The 23,361-nt window shown below is 39.7% G+C and overlaps 1 protein-coding gene and 1 long non-coding RNA gene across 2 annotated transcripts in view; one reads left to right on the forward strand and one right to left on the reverse strand.

Moving 5' to 3' along the window:
- The window catches only part of PLEKHA8 (pleckstrin homology domain containing A8), a 63,305-nt gene extending 46,347 nt beyond the window's left edge, over positions 1 to 16,958 (forward strand). Inside the window, exons 13-14 of the mRNA XM_050783226.1 lie at positions 6,452 to 6,513; positions 10,954 to 16,958. Of these exons, the coding sequence (XP_050639183.1) occupies positions 6,452 to 6,513; positions 10,954 to 11,151 (260 nt within the window). The 3' untranslated portion in view covers positions 11,152 to 16,958. The remainder of the gene's footprint in view (positions 1 to 6,451; positions 6,514 to 10,953) is intronic.
- LOC126950091 (uncharacterized) lies at positions 1,440 to 22,516 on the reverse strand. The gene is made up of 3 exons (XR_007724054.1): positions 22,433 to 22,516; positions 7,254 to 7,530; positions 1,440 to 1,876 (listed from the first exon to the last, which is right to left on the reverse strand). It is a non-coding gene; the product is annotated as an uncharacterized LOC126950091 (long non-coding RNA).
- Positions 22,517 to 23,361: the final 845 nt, after the last annotated feature.

Here is a 23,361-nt window from a genome sequence, read left to right on the forward strand (position 1 = left end):
ATGTACATGTTCCTTTCACACGTGTTCTCTATCACATGGAAAATTATGTCCAGAGAGCACACCAGAAAAAGGAGGAGGCTTCTCATAGCTAAGAGGGACTGGCCCAGGGGCTTTGGCTGTCTACAGACTGGTAATTCATGGGGCCTTACTGCTTGAGAAGCTGTGCTGCCAGAACAGTGGTTCTCAAACTCTAGCCTGTATTAACCTCACCTGTAAGGCTCCTTGAAACACAGATTGCTCTGTAGGTCTGACGTGAGGCTGAGACTTTGCATTTCTAACAAGTTCCCAGGTGATGCCGAGGCTGCTGGTTTGGAGACTGCACTGGAAACTGCTGCTGTAGTACATAATACAATTGGAATGGCTGAACCACATGACTGGATATTGCCAAATTGCTCTCCAAAGTCTATAATTACCAGCAGAGTAGTGATAGTTCCCAATACTCCACATTCTTTTTAGCACTTGTCATTGTCAGCCTTTTAAATTTGTGCCTGATGGCTATAAAATGATAGAATATTGCCAAAGTTTTTGTTCTTAGATAACAAGTAAGGTTGAGCAGCTTTTCCTGTCTTCATTGGCAATTTGATTTCCTTCTGGTGAGTTGCCTGTTCATGTACTTTGACCACCTTTCTCTTAGGTTTCCTTTATCGACTCCTGGGAGTTCTTTTTATTTGCTGGATATTAATCTTTTTCAGTTATGGGCTAAAGTGTCTAATCTTCTTCAGTTATGGGTTAAAATGTCTTCTATCAGTCTGTGGCTTACCTTTGCTCTTTATTTATGGTGTCTTTTGGTATACAGAAATTTCAGTTTCTTTATGGCTTGCATTTTTTATATCTTGTTTAAGAAATCCCTTTTTCCCCTGAGGTCACAAAGATGTTCTCTGACATTTTCTTCTCAAAGTTTTGTAGGTTTGCTTTCATATTTATGTCTTTAATCTTCTTGGAATTTATTTTTGTGAATGGTGTAAGGTGGGGATATAATTTTATTATTTCCAATCAGAAAGCCAGTTGTCTTAGCAGCATTCATTGGATCACCTGTTCTTTTCCCCACTTGTGTGTAATACCAACTTTGAGAGAGAAAGAGAGAAAGAAAGAGAGATCTGTTCTAGACTCCATATTCTGGTCCATTGTTCTTTCGCCCACCTATGCTTTAAAAAGACATGAGTTATCGGATGAAGATTCTTACTTTTCTGAGTTACTGGACCGTTCTCTCTAGAAGTCATAGGACCTTAGGGCAAGCACACTTCCCCAGTGCCTATCTGTTTCCCACCAGCCTCCTGCCAAACTTGACTACCTGCTTTCAAATCTCCTAGTTCCTAATTCTTGCCTCAGAAATGTCTAGTCAAGCACATTTGCAGAGCTATGATTGTCATTTCCTCAGCCTGGTAAGTAATTCCGTCCTTTTTGGCTTTGGTTATCTACTTCCCAGGCTTTCTCTTAAGACTTAGATTGACATTTCTCTTGTCTTCTCTACAAGCCAAATAACTTTACCAATTATAGGTTTACAGTAGAAAAACACTTTCCTATACAAAGTTCGTGGACAGAATGGTTGTCCACCAACAGTAATGGAAGGGTTGTTCTCTTAGTTACTAAAAAAGCTTTAGGCATAATCTCTAAATACCTGATAGCAAGTTTCTGAGTTACTAATAGTAAATGAATGAGAACTGTGCTGTTTCCATAACCAGAATAAGGTGCTAATTCTTTCAGAAAAACGATTGGAAAAGGCATATTTTTCATTTTTATTACATTGTTTACAGAGTAAATACTAGTTTTTTGACAGAATGTTGTGATGCAACAAGAGTGTCCCCAGGTCTCATTGCTTTTAACTTTGTGACCTTGGGCAAGTCACTACCTTTCTGGGTCTTCCATGTCTTCATTTCTAAAAGGAAAAGAATTAGGCAAGGTGATTGTCAAGGCTTCCTACTCAGAAATTTTGACTCAGTCTTTGGGGAACTGACACATCTCAAAGAACTGGGAGAAGGGTATCATTTATGTCTTTCAGAGGCCAAAAATACTCCCAGATTATAGAACATGCATGATGATAATGAATGGGTATTATAGTGAAGATTAATGTATTTCATTATCTAGTCTTCTCTAGGTAACCAAAATAGGTCAGGCTTAGACTTCATCTTATTTTAATGCAGCCAGTCTCACATGGCAGGGATATTTGCAGCCTAGAAGTCAGCTAAGGACTTTGGGAAGTCTTTTTTTTTTTTTTTAAATGACTTTTATTTCATTTGTTGGTTTTAAATTGCAGCAGTGGGCCGGGCGCGGTGGCTCAAGCCTGTAATCCCAGCACTTTGGGAGGCCGAGGCGGGCGGATCACAAGGTCAGGAGATCGAGACCACAGTGAAACCCCGTCTCTACTAAAAATACAAAAAAATTAGCCGGTCGCGGTGGCGGGCGCCTGTAGTCTCAGCTACTCAGGAGGCTGAGGCAGGAGAATGGCGGGAACCCGGGAGGCGGAGCTTGCAGTGAGCCAAGATCGCGCCACTGCACTCCAGCCTGGGCAACAGCATGAGACTCCGTCTCAAAATAAATAAATAAATAAATAAATAAATAAATAAATAAATAAATTGCAGCAGTGATCTCAGTCAAGACCCAGCCCAAATTCTTTTGACACACCTTCTCCCATTAGATCATCTGGCCCACATTTTGCCAGGTGGAACTCTCCTCTGGCAAGGTATAAGCATAACAAGGAACAGCTGCTTTGTCTACTAGGGCCAATGGGAAGACAGATGTGCTGCTGTACAAACACTCTCCCATCCTTAAGCCACGCTCCCCATGCTGTTTGGACTCACAGCACCTTTGTCTTCCTTGTCTTTTTGTTGTCTTTTAGAAGAGGGCATGGGAAAGAGTTTCTAGGCTTTTTTGAATAGTTAACTTGAATGGCAATGTATAGGAAGAGTATAAGGTCTCTGAGGTTGGCATAACACTGAATCCAGAGTTTTTTTTTTTTGAGACAGAGTCTCTCTCTCTGTTGCCCTGGCTGCTGGACTGCAGTGGCACGACCTCGGCTCACTGCAACCTCCGCCTCCCAGGTTCAAGCAGTTCTCTGCCTCAGTCTCCCGAGTAGCTGGGATTACAGTTACCCACCACCATACCTGGCTAATTTTTGTATTTTTAGTAGAGACGGGGCTTCACCATCTTGTCCAGGCTGGTCTTGAACTCCTGACCTTGTGATCCACCTGCCTCAGCCTCCCAAAGTGCTGGGATTATAGGCGTGAGCCACCATGCCTGGCCCAGAGCTCTTTTAAACAAGCAATCTGTCCAGCCAGGTGGGCCTTGGAGCTGGAGGGTCAGGCACCAGTACAGCTGTTATTTGCTACAGACTGTAAAGAAGTGTGAATTTCAACTTGTTACTTCCCTACCACAATTCTGAATCAGAATGATCATGACTTTGCTAACAGAAGAAGGTAATATTCTCTGTACAGGGGAAAAAAACTAAGAGAATATTTTTCCAGAATGCCCACTGTGGTTATCTCTGGGAGAAAGGATTATACGTTTCTTTAGCTCTCTCCTTTTAAAGTATTTTCCTTATTTTCAACAACGGACATCAATCGTGAAACCCCAAAAAAGCAATAAATGTTATATTTTTCAAAACTTCCACTATGCCTCAGGTGGAAGATCATAATTTTTGACATGATGGATAAAGGTCCTCACAATTTGGCCCAACCCAGTTTGCAAGCCTTGGTGTTCTTCAGATCCAATGAATTTTACTCACCATCGCCCAGCATGCCATGACCTCTCACAACACAGTGATGCTCACTCTGTCTGCAGCACCATCTACCACTCTGCTCTCTACCCTACCCAGCCTTCAGGATTCCTTCTGAGAATTTTTTGTGTCCACACGCCTCCCCACCAGCCCAGGCTGAATTAGTTTCTCCATTCTTACTGTTCCTGTAGCACTGCATACAGATATGTACTCTAGCAGTTACTGACTTACACAATAAAGATTGTTACACGACTGGCTCTTCTATAAACCATCAACTTCTTGAGGACAGGGAATTGACTGAATTTAAATCACCTAAAGATACTACTGTGTGGTAGACTTGCCCTGAATTCTTGTTGAATAGAGCAGGTGTTCATGGTAGATATCCACCAGCAGATTTTAATGGTATTTCTTTATTTCTAATGGCATTTGATGCCCTGCCTGGAATACCAACACAAGAAAGAGGATTCGCAGTATCTTACCTTGGTAACTTACCTCAGGATGTTTTCCATGGACCTGTACACTCTTGCCAGCCCAGAGGGCTGCTCAAATGGTTGAAAATTTGGTTGTCTTGCTGGTTTTTATCAGAGGCTGTACCTAATATTCTCTGCCCATCGGTACTATACACTTTGTGAATCAGCAACCCCTTTCTTCACGTTTCTCAGGATATCCTCACTAAGGTCTTGTATACCATCTGAAATTTCCTTGATGCCATATGTCTTCTTACAGAGAATCACCTATGTTTTGTTTGGTTTACATTGAAGACATATATCTTTGACCATGCCCTAGTTTACTCAGACTGTTCTCTTAAGAAAAAAGTTAAATTTAATTTTGGGTTCTCCTTTAGGCTCTAAGAGTCTTCTTCATACTTGAATGTATTAATTATCACTTATTGCTTCTACTTTACCATTAACACACTGGATAATGGCATTCCAACATATCCTAAGCTTTAGAGAGCCAAAGGAATCTGTTGTTATATTTCACATGTACAGTCTTTTATATAAAATATATTGCAATATGTATTATGTATTTTATGTAACATAATTGCATTTTGTGCAGATTTGAATATGTAAAATTGAAATGGTAGGATATACTAAAAGTATTAATAAAGCCTCACTCCAATTTTTAAAGTAAAGTTGACTAGAATGACATAATTTCAAAACTGGAAGGCTTGATTCAATTGTAAACTGTGTTGAAGCTGCAACCACATGGCAGTGCCATTTTGGCCAGTAAAATGCAAATAAATACCTGACTTCCCTTGACAATGTCCTGTGAACCACATTGCTTTTCACTGCATAGGAACTTGTACTTGTGGTTTTAGTGTCTCTTTATCTGTTATTTTAATATCTTGTTAGAATTGAAAATATTTTTGTAGCCTTAGAATGTCACACTAAGCATTCATGAAATGGTGGTAGTACTTGTGCTGAAACTAGCACATGAAAATAAATACGCTTGGAATAGAATTTAGATACGGAGAAACATGAAGAAGGTCAAATAGCCCCCATGGTACACTGTGCTGTTAATTTAGAAATGAGTGCTCTGTTGCTACTGGAGATGATGCTTAGGAAATAAAGTGGAACATTGAAATAAAAATGCATCATGGTGATGTAGATCTGTGCTTCCTGAGAATGCATTTAATCCTGTGGAGAAATCAGTTTTGAATTTTGCATATATTGAATTATTCAAATTTCAGGAACACATCCTTTGCATAAAATGCATCCATCTGGTTCTTGGGATTTTTTTCATAATTAAAATTATGATATGCCAGTTTCAAAATCTCCTTTTAAAATACATTGGGACAAAAATTATAGATTAAAGTATGAAACATGAATGACTTTTATTAATATAGTTCTCACCAATTACTTTAGCTTAATAACTTCAAGCCATTCTTTCCATAAATATTTTTGAAGGTTTCTAGCTCTAATACTGTATATCCAGGGTCATAGGGTCATTTAGGACAAACATTTGGTATCTCAGAATAGAATGTTAAAATTGGAAAGAACCTTAGAGATCATTTTACAAAGGAGGAAACAGATGGTTAGAGAGGGCAGCTAAGGGACTGGCTCAGGGTCACAAAACATTTCAAAGTATTTCTAATTGTATTGTCTCAATTTTTCAATATCCTTTCCTCCTTCTTTGTTTCTTCATATGTATTGACCTTTTCCCACCACGATAATAAGCTGAAGTTCAGATATATTGATGGACCCAGAGTAAGAGTGGAAGTATCTGCATTTCTTTAAAAAAAAAATTTTTTTTGAGATTTTTTTCCTGCTTTACATTTTTGGGGTCCAAAATCTTGTAATTAGATTTTTTTCATAATTTCCAAATACCAATAGTATTGTGCTACTATGCATTATACAAATATGGCCAAGCACGGTGGCGCACACTTGTAGTCCCAGTGCTTTGGGAGGGCAAGGGGGGAGGATCGCCTTAGCCCAGGAGTTCCAGAACAGCCTGGGCAACATTGCGAGACCTCGTCTCTACAAAAAATTAAAAATCAGTAAGCTGGGCGTGGTCATCCACACCTGTAGTCCTAGCTACTCGAGGAGCTGAGGCAGGAGGATCACTTGAGCACAGGAGTTCAAGGCTGCAACTATTATCACACCACTGCACTCTAGCCTAGGTGACAAAGCAAGACCCTGTCTCTTTAAAAACAAACAAGCAAACAAAAAAGTACATTATACAAATAGCACATCAAATTCTGATGAGAGTGTTCCTCATGGAGTTTTTCTTCTTTTCAAGATAACGCATATGGTAAAACATTGCGGCAACACCATGGCTGGGTAGTTCGAGGGGTTTTTGCGGTAAGTGATCCTTCTTATCTCCTATTATTAACTGTATTGGGTGTGCCAGTGGCTGGGGCTAGAAATCTCTTCTTATCCAGTTATTTATCTAGTTACGATTGTCAGAAACAAGGTAGTGTGTGTGTGTCTGTGTGCGTGTGTGTGTATGTGTGTATAGTGTTTTTGTTTGCTTTGTTTTTGAGGATAAGAACAAAATGTTATTTATTTCATTTACATTTATAGGCCTTTGGTGTGTGGAAATGTCAGCAGTAAAAAGTATCTAGAATAGCAAAGACTGTTAAAGAAATATGAATAAAAGAGTTGATGCTTTACCCTAGCCAATTCTAATTACTCTAGCCAGTTCCAATGACCTTGTGAAGATTTGCCTCATAAGTGGTTGCCTTTCTGATAAGGTAGTAAAAAGCTTAAGTATCCTAGCAGAAGTAGGTAGGAAGCAGTGACCCTAAATACTTATCATTGAAGGGAAATTATGCATTCAGGTGATGTAGTCAACCTAATAGCTCCCTCTGCTGCTCATTGTATTCATTCCTTTTAATTCTTAGGTCTTAGTTGATTTTTTTTTTCCCTAATTGAATTTTGTCTTTGAATATTAACTGTATTGGGTGTGCCAGTGGCTAGGGCTAGAAATCTCTTCTTAGCCAGTTATTTTCATCGTGAAGGTGTTTTGTATTCATATGTTTTGGCTCTGATTACCCACCACCCTCTTCTTCCCAGCATGTTTAACTAGGAAGAACACAAACCTGAGACTCCTAGTCTCCTGGGGAGGTCACTTATCCTGCTTTATAAAATAGCAGAAGTAGATGGCTCCTTTACGTCAGCAATACACTCTGATTCTTCCCATCCAGGAGAAGGTCAGTCTTAGTCAAATCTGGTCATGAAAAGGCAGTCTCATGCAGTTGTATGTCAGGAAGCCTCATAGAAGGTACTCACATTCTTTGGAAGGTTGGGGAATAAAGTAGCCTTGTAGATGGTATCTTTTACGGATGTAAAGGATGCATCATTTGCCTAAAGAAAGAACTGTTTGGGTCATGCTTTATTAGGGAGGCCAGTAAAGTGGGAAGAATGTACAGCACAAGAAATCAGATTCTAGTGACAATGAAATATTTTTTGAAAGCATGGAGATTAAAGCTCCATATCCCATTCACTGTTCACTGGGATAGGTGCTGGACCAAATGAAGCTACAGACTGCTCACCCTTACCTTCAATACACCTTGAATAATCATAATTGCTTCCATGTAGCTATTGGCACTTGTTGTGTACCAGGCACTCTAACAGGTACTTTCATATTCTTTATCTTCATTAATTCTCAGGATTAACTCCCACTATTTTATACTTTCAGAACAATTAATTCCAGTCCCCACGTACTAGAGTGAGGCTATGTCAGAGCCTAGGTCTAAATTCAGATCTGTTATCTCCAAGGTGCTAGTGCTCACCTCCATTAGAGCTCTCTGCAGTGAAGACAGTCACTGAGAGGCCTCTACTGAGTTCTTAGGCAATGGATGCTCACTGTGTACATTGATCTCCCTGAGTGAATATTGTGATTGCTAGCTTGTGCCTGACACCTGAGTTGCCCCAAAACAAGTGTGGGGGGAAGGGTTCAGTATAGAAGGCAAAATTTAATCCTGAAATATTGAAGATCCCAGAGATATTGTCAATAAGAATGCAGCTATAGTAGAAAACTTATCAGCATAAATCTTTTTTTCCTTTATCCTATACTTTAATGGATGCAAAGCATAAGTTTTTAAGAGGACTTTATAACTTTATTATGCTAATTTAGACTCATAAAAAATTTTAGAAATCATGGTAGAAAGGGAATTAAAACTGTCCATATTTTCCTTTTTTAACATTTTTGTGTTTTACCGTCTTAGCTTCTTAATTTACATATTCTTTTAAATATTGACCTATTTTATATACTTAAATATAATATAGATGTTTATATATACATGCATATAGTATATGTGTATAATTATCTTTATTTTGTATACTTACTCTGTATGTGTATATACATTTTTTCTACCTTTAGCTTGTATAATTTTATATCCCCCCCAACTGAATAGAATCTATCATTATCATTTTTAAATGCCATAAAAAAGTCTTCGAAAAAAACACTATTTTTAGTGACTGTATAATATTTTCCCTAGTATGGAGATATCATAATTTATTTGCTCAGTCCTCTGTGTGAGAGACTTAAGCTGCTTCTAAGTTTAGAATAAAACAGGTTGGAAATAAAACAGCATCTGTTTATATGCATTTTTGAATAAAATTCTTATTTCCTCAAAATAAATTCCTAGAAGTAGAACTGCTGTGTCGAATACTAAGAACTACAACCACAGTTTACAGTTTTGAGCACTTAACATGCACTAGATGTTGTTTTAAGTGCTTGACATACATAAATTTCTAAGTCTCATAACCCTGAGATATATTCCATTATTTTCCCTGCTTGTAGACGAGAAACCTGAGACACAAAGTGATGAGGTAATATACCCAAGGTTGTAGAGTAAAAACATCTTGAAGGCTTTAAATATTATTGCCAATAAAGGTGCCGGTTTTTAAGAAAATAGATTATGTGATGCATTTGGCAACAGCCTTATCAGTAGAGGAGTCTATAGCTAGATTGGCCCTTTCACCCTCTCTATTACTCTCCAAGTCATGCCTACTTCGGAAGGTTTATAAGTTTTCTAACATGGTAACTTGCAGAGCCAAATTCATGTTAACTAATCTCAGTTGCTGTGGGAAACATTGTTTACATCCAAGGAATTTGACTTATCAGCCAAATAGTGACTTTTTAATCTTTGAATTATCTACTGAGCTGATATCCATTTCAGGCAAGGTGGCTGCCTCCATCTTGGTCACTAACTAGCCTTCATTTGACCTTTTTGGTTTCATCTTCAGTCAGCCTGGACAGTTGAACTCTATTACTGGTTCTCCCCTTTTTTTTCTAGAGTGCTGATGGCTGAGTGTAGAATTCTAGGTTAATAAACATTTTCCCTCCAAATTTTGAAGACATTCTTCTCTAGTCCTCCAGCTTCCACTATTACTATTGTAAAATCCTATTCTGTTATATATAATCTGTTCCTTGTCCCTTTCAAGATGTTTTAGATTGTTTACTTTATCCCCACATTCTGAAATTTCATGATGCTCCCTTTTGGTCTTTATCACTCATTATGCTGAGCACTTGGTTAGGTCTTTAAATCTGAAGACTCCTATCCTCCAGTTCTGGGAGATTTTCTTTTGTTACGTTTTTGGATAACTGCCTTCTCTTCATTTTCAGTTTTCCTACTCCCTTGTACTTTTACCATTATCTAAGTATTTATCATGTGCCAGGCAGTGGGCTAAATACTTCCTACAGATCCCATTAATCCTTAAAATAAGGAAAGTGATATTAGTCTTCTTCTGTAAATAAGGAAACTGAGATTCTAGGAAGTTAAGCACTTTGCATAAATTCCTCAAACTAATATGTGAAAGATCTGAGATTCAAGTCCAGGTCTGCTTCATCTAAGTCTGTGCTTTTTAGCCACTGCATGACAATGCCAGTCACTCTCTTACTGCAAAAATGGGGAGGGCTGATTCTCAAAGACTTTCAAAGTATAAGGAAGATCAGGAAAGCAACTGTGGAATGATAATTCAAGATTCTCCAAAAAGCCTCTGCTGAGATCTAGTGAACACCAGAAGACAGATTTTAGCAAGCTTACGGAATATTGGCCCGCAAAGGAAGAGAAGGATAAGATGCCTAGGAAATCTGTTAGGGAAGTGGCATAGTATGGTGGTGTGATTGAAAAACACAGAGATGATCCAAGTTCAGAGCCTAGCCCTGGCACTCATTAGCTGTATGACGTTTACATATAAAATAGAGATATAAACTGTACGGGGTTCTTATAAAGATCAACTAGAATAAACTATGTTAAAGCATCAGCGCACAAGCAAACAACAAATGTTAGCTCCCTTCCTTTCTAGAAAGCATTCAAGAGCACAAAGGAAATATTGTTATATGGGGGAAAAATAGAAGATATGCAAAGAAATATATAGAGATGAGATATGAGAATGAGATGCCCTGGAAGACGGGCCATGTGGGAATAAAGACCATGATGGCAATATGCATACAGATTCTGAAGATCTGAGGGGAATAGTCTGGATCACACTGTGGATCAGAAGGGAGCTTTTCTCAGACTCTCTCTCAGCATTCCCTGATGTGATAGCATTATTTATCCTTAAGGTGGCCCAAGTACACACTTGTTTCTTCTAGCCTTAAAGTTATTTGAATTGGTCCTTGAAACATAATTTTAGAGAAGCCACAAATTAGAAGGGTAGTCATATTTCTTTACTCTTGCTCTTCTCAGCTGTTTGTATGTGTGAAAGTATGTGTGTGCATGTGCACATGCATAAAAATAAGTGTGTGAGAGACAGACTTGATGCAGATTCTCATGGGTTATTCTTTTGCAGTTAGCTTTAAGGGCAGCTCCATCCTATGAAGATTTTGTGGCCGCGTTAACTATAAAGGAAGGTGACCACCAGAAAGAAGCTTTCAGTATTGGAATGCAGAGGGACCTCAGCCTTTACCTCCCTGCCATGGAGAAGCAGCTGGCCATACTGGACACTTTATACGAGGTCCACGGGCTGGAATCCGATGAGGTGGTATGATGGCTGCTGGGCAGCACCTCCTAACTTCAGGGATTAAAGTGCTAAAGTGTTTTGTTGCCCTACTTAATTTCCAGCAACAGCCTCAACCCTCTCCAACCCCTTCACTTTGGGGGATGGACAGGAGGAGGCAAAACCCAGTGCTTTTATAATTTATAAAATGCGTATGTGTTTTGTTTAAAGATCAAGGTGCTATATATTTCAGTTCAGCAGGCCTACTGGAAACCAAATGATAAGCTGCTGTAGACTTGAACAGCAAGTTATAAGAGCAGACTTAACAAACAAATTTGCTGTTATTGTGTATTGTATTGTTTTTATATTTTAGTTCTAATGGGCCACCCAAACCCAAGCTGAAAATCAACAAAACCCATATTAATCCATAATTCGTAGTCAGTATTTCAGCCAACTTAGACTAGACATTTGGAGGTAGTATAAGCTGCTTTGTTGAAGCTGTGTAGAGTTCGCTGTTCCTAGATGTTCTTCAGTGGACCCTCTTCATTGCAACTCTGTCAGTGATAAGGGCCTGTGTAGTAAGGATGTTCAGGGCATTCACGTGACAATGCAATTGTGGGAGGCGAAGAAGATGCGTTGCTCTGAGAAGATTAATGGTGTGCCCTCACCCCAAGTTGGAGGGGAGAATATGAGAGAGGCGGGACAGGTCATTTGAGATGACACCTCCCAACTGCCTGCCATTTACCAGCATGTTCCCCATGCATTATCTCAATTGGACATCACAAGGAATGATACTCAAAGGGATTATTACCCCACTTCAAAAGCAAGGTTTAGAAGTTGGGGGATCTGTTCACAGTCACATAGTTTCTAAGCAGAGGAGCCAGTTAATTTCCAACTGTGACCTGGACTGCCTCTTCACCATAGTCATATGGAGTGCTTGTTCAAACAGCAGATTCCCAGGCCTTATTTTGACCTAAAGAACCAGAGTCTAGGTGGTGGGACATAGGAATCTGCATTTCGGTAAACTTCACATGTGATTCTTCTGCACACAGTATTGAAAAGCAACTAGATTAAATTCTAGTTTACAAAATTACCAGTTTTCTTCAAGAACTAAATGATATGTCCTTTTTTTTCAAAAAGGAATAGGCCGCCATTTAAATAAAATAGCTAAATGGAGAGTGAGAAGTGGAGCAGGTTTACTCAGCAGCATTCTTAATTGAGCCAGCATTGACACTCAGCCAGTAGGCCTTTGCATTGCATTCAGGGGCCATGGCTCTGAACCTGCTTACCAATTAATCTCGGTTTAATCAGCAAAAATTCAGAGCAGGCAAAATGTAGCTGTTTATCAATCTCAGAAGCTTTGGGACAGCGTCAGAGTTGAAAGGTGAGACTTAAGAAAACAGTTTCTTAAACTTCTTAAAACTTAAGAAACATTATTTCATAAAACAATGTTGAGTGGGCATTCTTCTGCACAGTGTGATGCTCCAACCCTGGCCCTAGTCTCAGTAGATCATGCTGCCTTGAGTGTGCATTGGAAAGAAGCCATGGGTACCTTCCCCATTAGAGGCTACTTCCTTCTAGTAACAGGAAGGGAAGTTCCAGCATAAGGTAGTTATCCAGGGTCAAAGGTCCTTTGAGGGGCTTGGTTGAGTTGAGCATCATCTCTAGATGATGCTGTTCCTGTTCCTGCTGCAGATCTCTAGGATGGAGGGAATTCTCTCTTTAGTCAGAGAAGTTTATGTAGGGAGGGGTACTGGTTTTGCCTTTGTGTGTTTTTAAACAACATTTATTTAGCTCAGATTAATTAGGTATTTTGCCCACATAAAGACTTCTGGAAAATACTTAAACTTCAAAAATCAGTATCACATGTTTTAAGGCTAGGGAGAAGGGGGGGGTATTAAAATGATGTTGATTATTTTGTATTTTGCCAAGGGGTGTGTGTGTGTTATTTCCCTCCCACTCTCATGAGCAGTGAGTATAGATCTCCTTCTCTGATTAGTATGAATATGATGGCAGGACTTGGGGATAGTCCCTGCCCTTGACATAGCCCCCTAAAACGGAAAAAGAAAAAGCAGCCAGTTTTTGCTTGTAGTTGGAATGAAGATGTTTTAGGCATTGTACCATTTAGAGGGGATGATACCAGGTGGTTGGTAGAATTGTGCAGCGTGATCATTCTAAACAGCTGCTGGTGCTCCCTGCCACCTGAGGTGAACTCTGTGGTCTCTTGGAGAGGTAGCAGTCTGAAAATACCTCAGGTTTGCCACCCCAGCTCTGAATACACACAAAAGGAAAGCTGCTCAGCATGGCCATTTTGCATTTGTATAGGTAGTGCCTAGATGTACACAACTCAATTTGCTGAGAATGAGGGGCTTAATATTATCTGAGATCATTGAGAAACCAGATCAGACAGAATAGCTTGAATAAGTTGCATTTTCCAATTACCCTTTTTCCACATCTGTAGAAAGAGGGTAATATTTTTAATAGGTATTTTCCCCACTGGAGCGTATTAAGTTTGCCTAAGATGTATAAAAGTTTAAGATGTATAAAAGTTTGCTTAAGGAACTGAGGATCCTTAAATAAAAATATTAGAAATTGAACCTAATACTAAACAGTAAATTCGGCTTAACCTGAATCTGGGCATAGTCAGAGGTTCCTCCTACATCTACAGTATTTGCTCTCTGTTGTAGTTAAAGTCATAATTTGTGCTGATGTGTAGTCACTTTGCAAGAAAGGGGCAATGAGAAAAGATATTTAAAGCTTTCTCTCCATTGCCCTCCAAGACTTCTGGGACACCTAAGTTTACTTTCACCATTGCTGTGAGAGGAGGTGAGAAAACTCTAGTATTTTGTTGGCAGAGTAATCACCTTGTTGTCATTGCTCAAAGCATTTTTAGGATTATTTTTCTAGCATAACCTTTAGAGAGAACTGGAAGAAAAAGGAAATTGGTCTGTTAGGTATTATAGACACAAATAAGTAACATTAGGCTAACCCCTTATGAGACAATTCCACACAATTTCATTGTGCCTGTACTTCTCCCTATGGTAAAAGCCAGTGTTTACACTTTGTAGGTATCAGGGTGTATTTGTTGAATTAAACAAAATATTTTCAATGATGGCAAGTCTCTTGACTTTTGAAAGCAAGCTAGATTCCTTATAGCTAATGCTGGTGAAAAATGTTAAATTGGAGAGATCCCTTTTGGGAGTGAAACCAAATTGTAACTATGAGGAGAAGATGATCTTCTCATTGGCTCTTGATGTAGCTCTGAAGGGAGTTCCAGAAGAGGAGCTCTCACAGAATGTTGGGCCTATGGGCCCAAGACATTGACTTTGAAGGGTAGTTCTCATTAGGATATATAAGTAGTGGCTTCAGGCACCTTCTTACCATTATTTGCATGTCATTCTGATTATTAAACTTCCCCCAATGTCATATTCCATGATGAGGGATTTCTGAACTTCATAGTCCAGCCTTGTTGCTTTTCTCTCTTCTTTGCTACTGAAAATTGCCAGCAGTACTGCCATCAGCACGCCAAATCTGCCCCCACTTATGTTTGTTCTGCCCCATTTCTCAGGAGCAGCTTCTAGCACATATGTAGAGCATCTGGCACCAACTTAGCCCAGGGCTTGGTGCCTGATCAGAGGGGATTCTGTTTCCCCACCTCCAGACTGCAAGAGCTTCTTAAGAAGGAGCCCATATTCCCATTTGTAGCTGGAAAGCCGGTGAATGACATGACATGGGGCACCTAGGAAAGATGATTATTAGAGGGGTGCAGCTGGAAAATTTGCACTCTTCTCCTTTTGGTTATTACTTTCCATGTATATTAACAAAAAGTTGATGCTTTTAACTTTATATTTTCAGAAAAGTGTTTTTAATTAAAAATATGTGATAGGGACCAAATAAGTAAAGTACATTTTTCTCCACTAAATTTGAAGTGAGGGAAAGAGGAGCTGAAGTAAGAGTTTTTTTTTAAGGAAACTTGATCTGATTGTGAAAATCATACATATGGAGAAATATCAGATAAGGCAGTAGAGTCAGAGGGTCATGAGCAATAGACGATGATGTGAGGCATTTGGGGAACTTTCTGGAAGAAAATTAAGTTTTTTCCTAGCAAACTACCATGTCCTATGAGAACTTGGTTATATAATGGTGCATTTCTGAATCACTGATTAAAACCAGTTGCTTCTGATTTTAGTCACAGGTTTTACAACTATTCAGCTCTCCCTCATGTTTCATTTCTTTTTTTAAGCTAATCTATCAACCTTTTTTAAATTTTAAAATTTTTAGATGTAGAATTTATAAGTAAAATATATTTTCAGCCATTGTTCTGTTAGCTGAGCTAATGTGTTTGGTCTTTGAGGGCCTGACTTCAGATACTCTGTGATCTTGTAAGGTCTCCACACGAACTTCATTATGTATGGTAAATTTGTATTCCTATGAATTGTATATAGAATGCTTTCGTTAGAAGTACATTCTACTTCTGTACGTCCCTTTGTAATCTGCAGTTGCTTACTCAGGGGTTTCATAGTCATTTCATAAAAAACAATTCACTAGCTGTCTAATGGTATTTTAAGACTGTTTATCTGTATTACAAGGTCATTAGGAGTTCTTTCAACAATTCCATAAATATACTGTTTACTAGACCTTCCCTGTAAATGTTCCCAATTCCCATCCTGTCTCAGACAGTCAATAGTCCTGTGTACAGTGACCATTTGCATGATTTCTCATTGCACTGCTGCATTCAGGCACTCCAGGGCATGATTAAACAGTCATTAACAGTGCCTCTCTGGTACAGTTGATGCATGCATTGATCTTTCTCCTCTGCTGTTTTTATATAGCCTTTAATTAAAAGGAAAAAAATACCACTACTCTGCAATGCAAAAGTCTTCAAAATTCTTTGTTTCCCGTATTAATCACTTCTGTTCCAGAGTGAACAAATGTTTTCAGCTAAGCTATGTGAGAATGTAAGAATAACATCCTGCTTGTTCTAAATATTTCATATATTTAAAGTGTGGTCAGTATTTCCTCCCTGTACCTTACAAACAGAAACCACCTTGGGATGGCTGATACCCCTTACAAAGTCAGTCTTACCCACACAGACTCCTGTGTATACATGTCTGTTTATAGGTGTATATGGAGTCAGTGTTGATAGGAAGGATGCTCTAGAAGTACTTCTGTTGTTTCCTAGAAGGCTATGAGCCAGTTCCACGGCATGTTTAATGTATAATTCCCATGTATCATGAGAATTTCACTAGAATGTCATTAAACAGCCCAACTACCTCATGTGAAATTGGCTGTGGACAATCTGTCAGATGAGAAATGTGGTCAGATAAATTTAATCTGGTTAATAGATTTAACAAATTGATGTCTACATAAAGAAGAAACATGATAGACCAGATGCCAAAGGCTAAAATGTACATAGATTTCCTTGGATTAATTTTTTAAGTCACTGTTTAATTCCATGCCTAGTATTCTTATGAATGTTTGTGGTTTCATAGATTTATGCACTTTGAATATCTGTCACGTGCAGTATTAACGTTACCTGTTCTTGTCTCTCAGCATTTTGAATGAGCATTATAATCACAGTAGAAAGCAAGTTAAACTATAAAAGTGTCAAGTGGCTTGTTAACTTCTTAATTTAATGGACCTTTACTTAGAATATAATATGTTGGAGCCTCTTGGGACCAACCGATGAGCGACAGTTTCATGTTTAGATTTGTATTGTTTCTCTGTCCAAGTCCTTATTCTGTATCTGGCGGGGAGGGGGGAAAGGGGAGGGTTTTACTTTTTTTGCAAAAATGTTTGAAAATATCTGTCAGATTTTATATTCGTTAGTTATAATAAACTTATTTTTAAAGTATTAAGTTCTTAAAGATTTTTGTGTGGTTTTCTGCCTAATTGAATATGTCAATAAGAAGTCTCATTTATGCAACACACATGACTTGCTGGGCATCAACCTAAGCCCTTTACAAATATAAGCACATTTCATCTTCCTAATAACTCCATAGGGCAGGTACTATTGTTATCCTCAGGTCACAGCTGGGAAAACTGAGGCATATATTGGGGAAGCCCCTTGCCTAAGATCCCACAGCTAGGAGGAATAAGCCAGGCTACAAACCCAGGCAACCAAACTCCAACATGATTTTTTTTTTTTTTTTTTTTTTGAGACAGTCTTGCTCTGTTGCCCAGGCTAGAGTGCAATGGCACAATCTCAGCTCACTGCAATCTCCACTTCCTGGGTTCAAGGGATTCTCATGCCTCAGCCTCCTGAGTAGCTGGGATTACAGGCGTGCGCTACCATGTCTGACTTGTAATTTTAGTAGAGATGGAGTTTCACAATGTTGCCCAGGCTGGTCTCGAACTTCTGGCCCCAAGTGATCCACCCACCTCGGCCTCTCCATGTGTTGGGATTACAACTTGAGCCACTGTGCCCAGCCCCAAGCTCCAAAATTTTTATGAAACTGCTTAAAACCTAAACAAAAGATGATTTTGAAGCATCAGAGGGCCTCTGGAATGGCCTTGCCCTGGGTGTTTTAAGCATTCAAGAAAGACTTGCGCCTTTCAGAGGTAGCTATGTTCTTCGGCTTGGTTTAATTCTGTTTTCAGAGACACTAGATGCAGAACAATTAGTAGATTAATTTGCTAAGCATAATGTTTCAGTGGCTGTGTGCTTAATTAGATGACATCAGTAGCAGACACTTTTTTGCCTAAATCACTTGATGCCAAAGTAGTGTTTAACCTGTCAGGTTTCGCCTCTCATACACTTGTTTGTGCATATTAGGATACCTACAGATATGTATGACTGGCATTGGAGAGCTGTCCTGTCCACTCGCTTCTCAGGGAATCTTCCTACTATTGCCCACTTGAGCCCTCTCCAGCTGCCTCTTTAAACACAACAGCAGAGTCCATTAGAATTAAGAGTGGGAGGGATTGAAAGAAGAGAGACACAGGAGTGTTGAGTGGTAGGTGCTTGAGCAAAAGGGTCAAGTAGAGTTGGGACTGGGGTGGCTATGTTGCACCATGTGCAAGAGAAGGAAGAAGAAAAAGCTGGTGTAGAGGAAGGATGGTATAGGCACACTGAGAAGCACTGATGCAAAATCATGTAGTAGCCAGGGACACGAGCAAAGTTTCCTTGAAGGCTGGCTTCCCTTTCCTAGTTCCAGCTGTCTGGAGGCCCTTGTTCCTTGCCCTAAAGTTTCTCTTCTTGAGAAACCTGTACCTTTACAATACACTGCCTTGACCTTTTTACTTGCACAAATTTTAATAGGCCACTATCCCTTGAGACAATCACTATGACAAGCTCCTTTATCATTGTTTCACACTGAATATAGGCAAATCTTAAAGCAAAATCCAAATGAGATATGTTGAAACACCACTGTCTTCCTCACTGTGTAAGAAAGGAAGTGCCTTTCAGACCAGTCTGTATGGGCTTATTCTAAGTTATGAGCAGTACCCCACTGAACCCCAGGATCTTTCTCATAATGGCTTCTTATAAATCTGAAACATCAGTACCGCTGGAGCAGGCTGTGTAAGGACCAGCTATCTACCTCTGGCCTCTCTGTGCCTAGGTGAAGGAGTGTGCTCAGATGGGAGGTATATGAAGGGAGTTCATTTCTGTTCTTCAGCTGTATCCTTCGGGGGCAGTTGGACTGCTGTCTAGAGGATGAACAGAGCTGGTTTCAGAAAAAGAATGTGTTTGGATGTCTGTCCCAACTTCCAGTGGGTAGAGGAGTACAGCTGCCTTGTGGTCATGAGGGTCCAGCTAAGGAGAACAGAGTGTGGCTGTGCATGCCACTTGCTATTACTCCAGAAACTGCAGGTACTGATGCATTTTCTGTTCTACCATCACTCTACGATAACCTGGACACACTGGAAGATCTGTGCTCATCTGTGCTGCAGTAGAGAAACCAAAAGAACAAGAAGGAATAGAATGACCCTAGAGTTGATATTTTTTTCTTACACTCATGTTGGTAGGTTAGAAGAGATGCTCTTTTATGATATGAGCACATGTCCTGTGTGTGTGTGTCCCCATGGATTGACACACACATCCTGCCACTGTCATTATTGTCATCCTATCCAGAGGCATGAAATGGAGATAACCACTTTTGGAGCAGTGTGGTTCAGGTTGATGGAGAATTGATGAACGATGATGGTCTGACATCAGCACTGAGGACACAGGTCACATTTGGGGTGATCTGCTATATGAATGCATTGTCCTCAGAGAACAAAGTTGTCGCATCTTTGCTGACACTTGTATATGGCCAGTTTTAGGACCTTTTGCTTTGGCTTGAGAGTCCAGCTTGTTGGAAAGGATTTTAGATATTGTGAAGTCAAATCCTGCTTCAGAGTCTTTTATGAGATCACCTTAGACAGTGAATTCCCTCATCCTCCCCTTCCCCTGATCATTGTACTTCAGTGACCAACCCACTTCCCCAGAGTTCTGTGGAGATGTGATGATTCTCCACCTTGTTCCTAATTTAGACCTGGCTCTCTGCTCTCCTCCCTGCAGATAACCCTTCAATTATACTTCAGGCACAGGTCACTCACCTGGGTTGTGGTCTCGGAGCTCCAATCCAGACCCACCTGCCTCCTGACCATCCCTTAGAGACCCTACCTTCACTTGAAACCCCAAAGCCAAACTTGGTTGCACCTAAAGCTTTTCCATCCAGGTCAGTTGAGTCACCATTGTTCTAGTCTCTCAGGCAAGAAATTCGGACACTCCGAACTCTTCTCTCACTTCCTCACTATACCTGCTGTGACAGCAAGGCCTGCCTCCGCCTCCATACTCCCAGTGCTGTGCACAGCTACAGCTTGATCTCTGGATTCTCTGCTCTTAAACCTGTCATGGCCTTCCAAACCTGAAAATGCTCCCTGTGACTCTATGCCAGGCTTTAAGTCCCTTTACAAACTTGGTATGCCCTTTTCTCATCCTTATTCCTGGAAACCCCTCAAAATCTTCCCAGACTCAATAAATCTCTGCTATGGATTTTACCTCTAAACATCCCCTGCATTTCTAAATGATACTTTATGAATTACAACTTAGGGATGGGAAGTGTGACTCCAAGGTAACTGGACTAATTCTTTGGTGTTAGGTTCTAGTTATTGGCGTAGCCACATCTCTCATTAAATCATGAACTTTACCTTCATGTCAATGTGCCCCGCACCTGACAATGCCTTCCTTGTCTGTGGTATAATTCCAAAACTGTCTTAAGAGTTGGGCGTCACCACCATGTGCTTTGTGATTCTTTCAGATGTGTTAGTTCTGTTAGCCAGCTAGATAAAAATATTTTTGAAGCAAAACCATACACTTCTGTTCCCTCCTGCTTCCTTGGCTGCTCAAGAAATACTTTGAGCGACTGACCACACAGAGTATAAATAATTTATGTGTTTTTTATATTTTGTCTTTGTTAATGCACATGCAAAATGTTTGTATTTTATAGGTGCTTATGTATATCAAATTATGAACGATTAGAATGCAAGGTCCAGCTCATGGTTCTCACCCTGTTTGTGCATTAGAATCACTGGAAGGACTCAAAAAACAAGCAAATAAGAAAAAATATATATGCCACTTATAGCTGGGCATCTCCCAGACCACTTTAATCAGGCTTAGGAATGTGGCCTGTCACTGATGTTAAAATATCCCCAGTGATTCTAATTTGTAGCCCAGAGTGAGAACCCCCAGAGCTGCTGGTTTAGTCCTTTAAAATTGTACTGTGGGATCTTTCAGGATAATTTTGGTCAGATCACAGTCACTTCATCCCCTAAAGCTAAACCTAAAGAACAACCAGACTAAATAAAATTCAAAAAGTAAAACTCAGTTTAAAAAATTCACTAGCATCCAGGCAATGGAAGGAGCTCCACCTTGTTTTTATGTCTTAAACTTCAAAGGATGACAGTCAAACAAAAAGACCAGATTTTCCTGGTAAGAAAGAAGAGCTCCTAATCCCACCTGCTAGAGGGGATTGGCAAGATGCAGAATACTCATTGAAATTTCAGGTTTTGGAAAGAAGTTGACTGGTGAATAGGGGCAGGATGAGTATCTTTATCTCTTCCTTCCTTTGAGTGGGGGTGTTGTAGGGTGTGGTGGGGGTGGGTTGGGGATGGAGTTTGCTGGGGAGAGATGGGTGAAACAGAGGACTGGAACTTCATCCCTGAATTAAGAGACAAACCCACATTCCAAAGACTGTGTCCCCTGTACATACAGTAGATATGTCTTCTCTCCATTCAGAATTCACTCTGGTGCAGGACTTAATGCAAGTATCAGAAGACAGAGCAGAGTTCAGTCCTCCAGTAAAAGCCTCTACACAGCTCCTTCCTCCTCCATATAGACACAAAGACACGGACAGGCTGGGCTCATACTTGGCTGGTACACACTAATGTGGCTGTGCTGGTTATTAAAATATCAAAATACTTCCACACCACAATGGAAAGAATCACTTATCCAAGTGTCTCATGCTGTTCTGGCCACCCCAGCCCCTCTCACAAGAAGCCCCCCACTCCAGACCACCCTACAGACCAGCAACTACAGGAGTAACATGTGGCCTAGAGCTATGACCAACCTCTGTTCTGTCTGCTCAATGTCTGTGACATGTTGGTGCTTAAATATTTTCAGTGTTATCCATTCGGAAAGTATATAGAACACAAGCCTACAGGGCAAAAGAAATAGATGCCAAACAAGATGGGAAATATGTCAAGGAGAATACACCGACACTGTATGAAGGCAAATACCTGGTCTTAACAGAGCTGCTCACCTTAAAGATGAGCAAATGTATGGAAGATGGCCTGGCAACTATGTGAGTATGCTACAGCCAGAAAGGGGATGGGGCGGAGTGGGAAACAGATGAAACCAATATGGAGAAACAGCTAGCCCAAGAAACAAAAGTTCCCACAGGTGTGTTGTGCTCGCAGAGAACTTAGAAAACATGAACTCAATAAAATAAGCACTCAGGAACTGGTGAAACAACAGAATGACATAAAAAGGCAGATGGCAGAGATAAGAAAACTTGCCTAAAATAATATAGAACAAATAAATGTATTAGAAATAGCAAAAAACATGGTTGAAAATGGAATTGATAACAGAAGAAAAGGCTTGAAATGATGCAGAGAATGAAGAATTTTAAAAACAGGGATTAAAGTAATTCCTGAAAGGATAAATGTAGGAGTATCGAGATATTCTGACATAAGAGTAACTGATGACCAAAAATAAAAAGGAACTATAAAAGTATCTGGAGATAAAATACAAAAGATTTTTCCTGAAACGAAGGAAGGAATCTTTAGATTAAAAGAGTGCACTATGTTGTAGGAAATCCAACAGAAAACACTTGACACCAAAACATACCCTGATGAAGATCCTGAACTTCAAGAATGAAGAAACAATTCCTCACCATTCAGGCAGAAAAAGCAAGTCACCAAGGGACCTCAAACTTCCTTTCCACAAGATTCTGTGACAGGAAACAATGGAGGAGTATTTCCAAAGTTCTGAGTAGGAAAAAAGAATGACTCAAATGTATTATTGCCAACCAAGTCGTCAAATCTAATGTCAAGTTAACAGAACACAACACCAAGTGTCCTTCTTAAGGAAACCATTTGATAGGAAAGATGAACCAAATAACTCAATGATGGATGAGCTGGTAGAAAAAAAACTGGTGGTGAACCAAGATCAAACTGGAAATTATAGTCACAGTTAGATACAGATTATAAATAGTACAAACCCTAAGATAGCTAATAAATTGGGAATGGGAGGAGGGAGGATATAAGAGCACTCATACCCTCTTATTTTCATAGCAGAGACTTGCTACTGTCTAAACTTTTTTCAAAAACACATAATTTCTTAAATTTTTTGGTAATCTTTTAAAAAAACAGATTTCTAAAAAGAAATATGTATTGTTCCAGTTCACTTTAGTTTCTCAAATACAACCCAATTAGCTGAATGCTATTTATTTAAAAATAAATGTGATAAGAAATAAATTAAAAATAAATATGATTCTACGTTTATAAAAATTCCTCAGCCAGGCATGGTGGCTCACACCTGTAATCCCAGTGCTTTGGCAGGCCAAGGCAGGAGGATCGCTTGAGCCCAGGAGTTTGAGACCAGTCTGGGCAACAGAGCAAGACCCCTTCTCTACAAAAAAATCTTTAAAAATTAGCCAGGCATGATGGTGCATGCCTGTAGTTCCACTACAGGAGAGTGAGGTGGGAAGATCACTTGAGCCCAGGAGTTCAAGGCTGCAGGCCACTGCCTTCCAGCCCAGGCAATACAGCAAGACC

Source organism: Macaca thibetana, chromosome 3 (assembly GCF_024542745.1).
Source record: "Macaca thibetana thibetana isolate TM-01 chromosome 3, ASM2454274v1, whole genome shotgun sequence".
Taxonomy (NCBI): Eukaryota; Metazoa; Chordata; class Mammalia; order Primates; family Cercopithecidae; genus Macaca; species Macaca thibetana.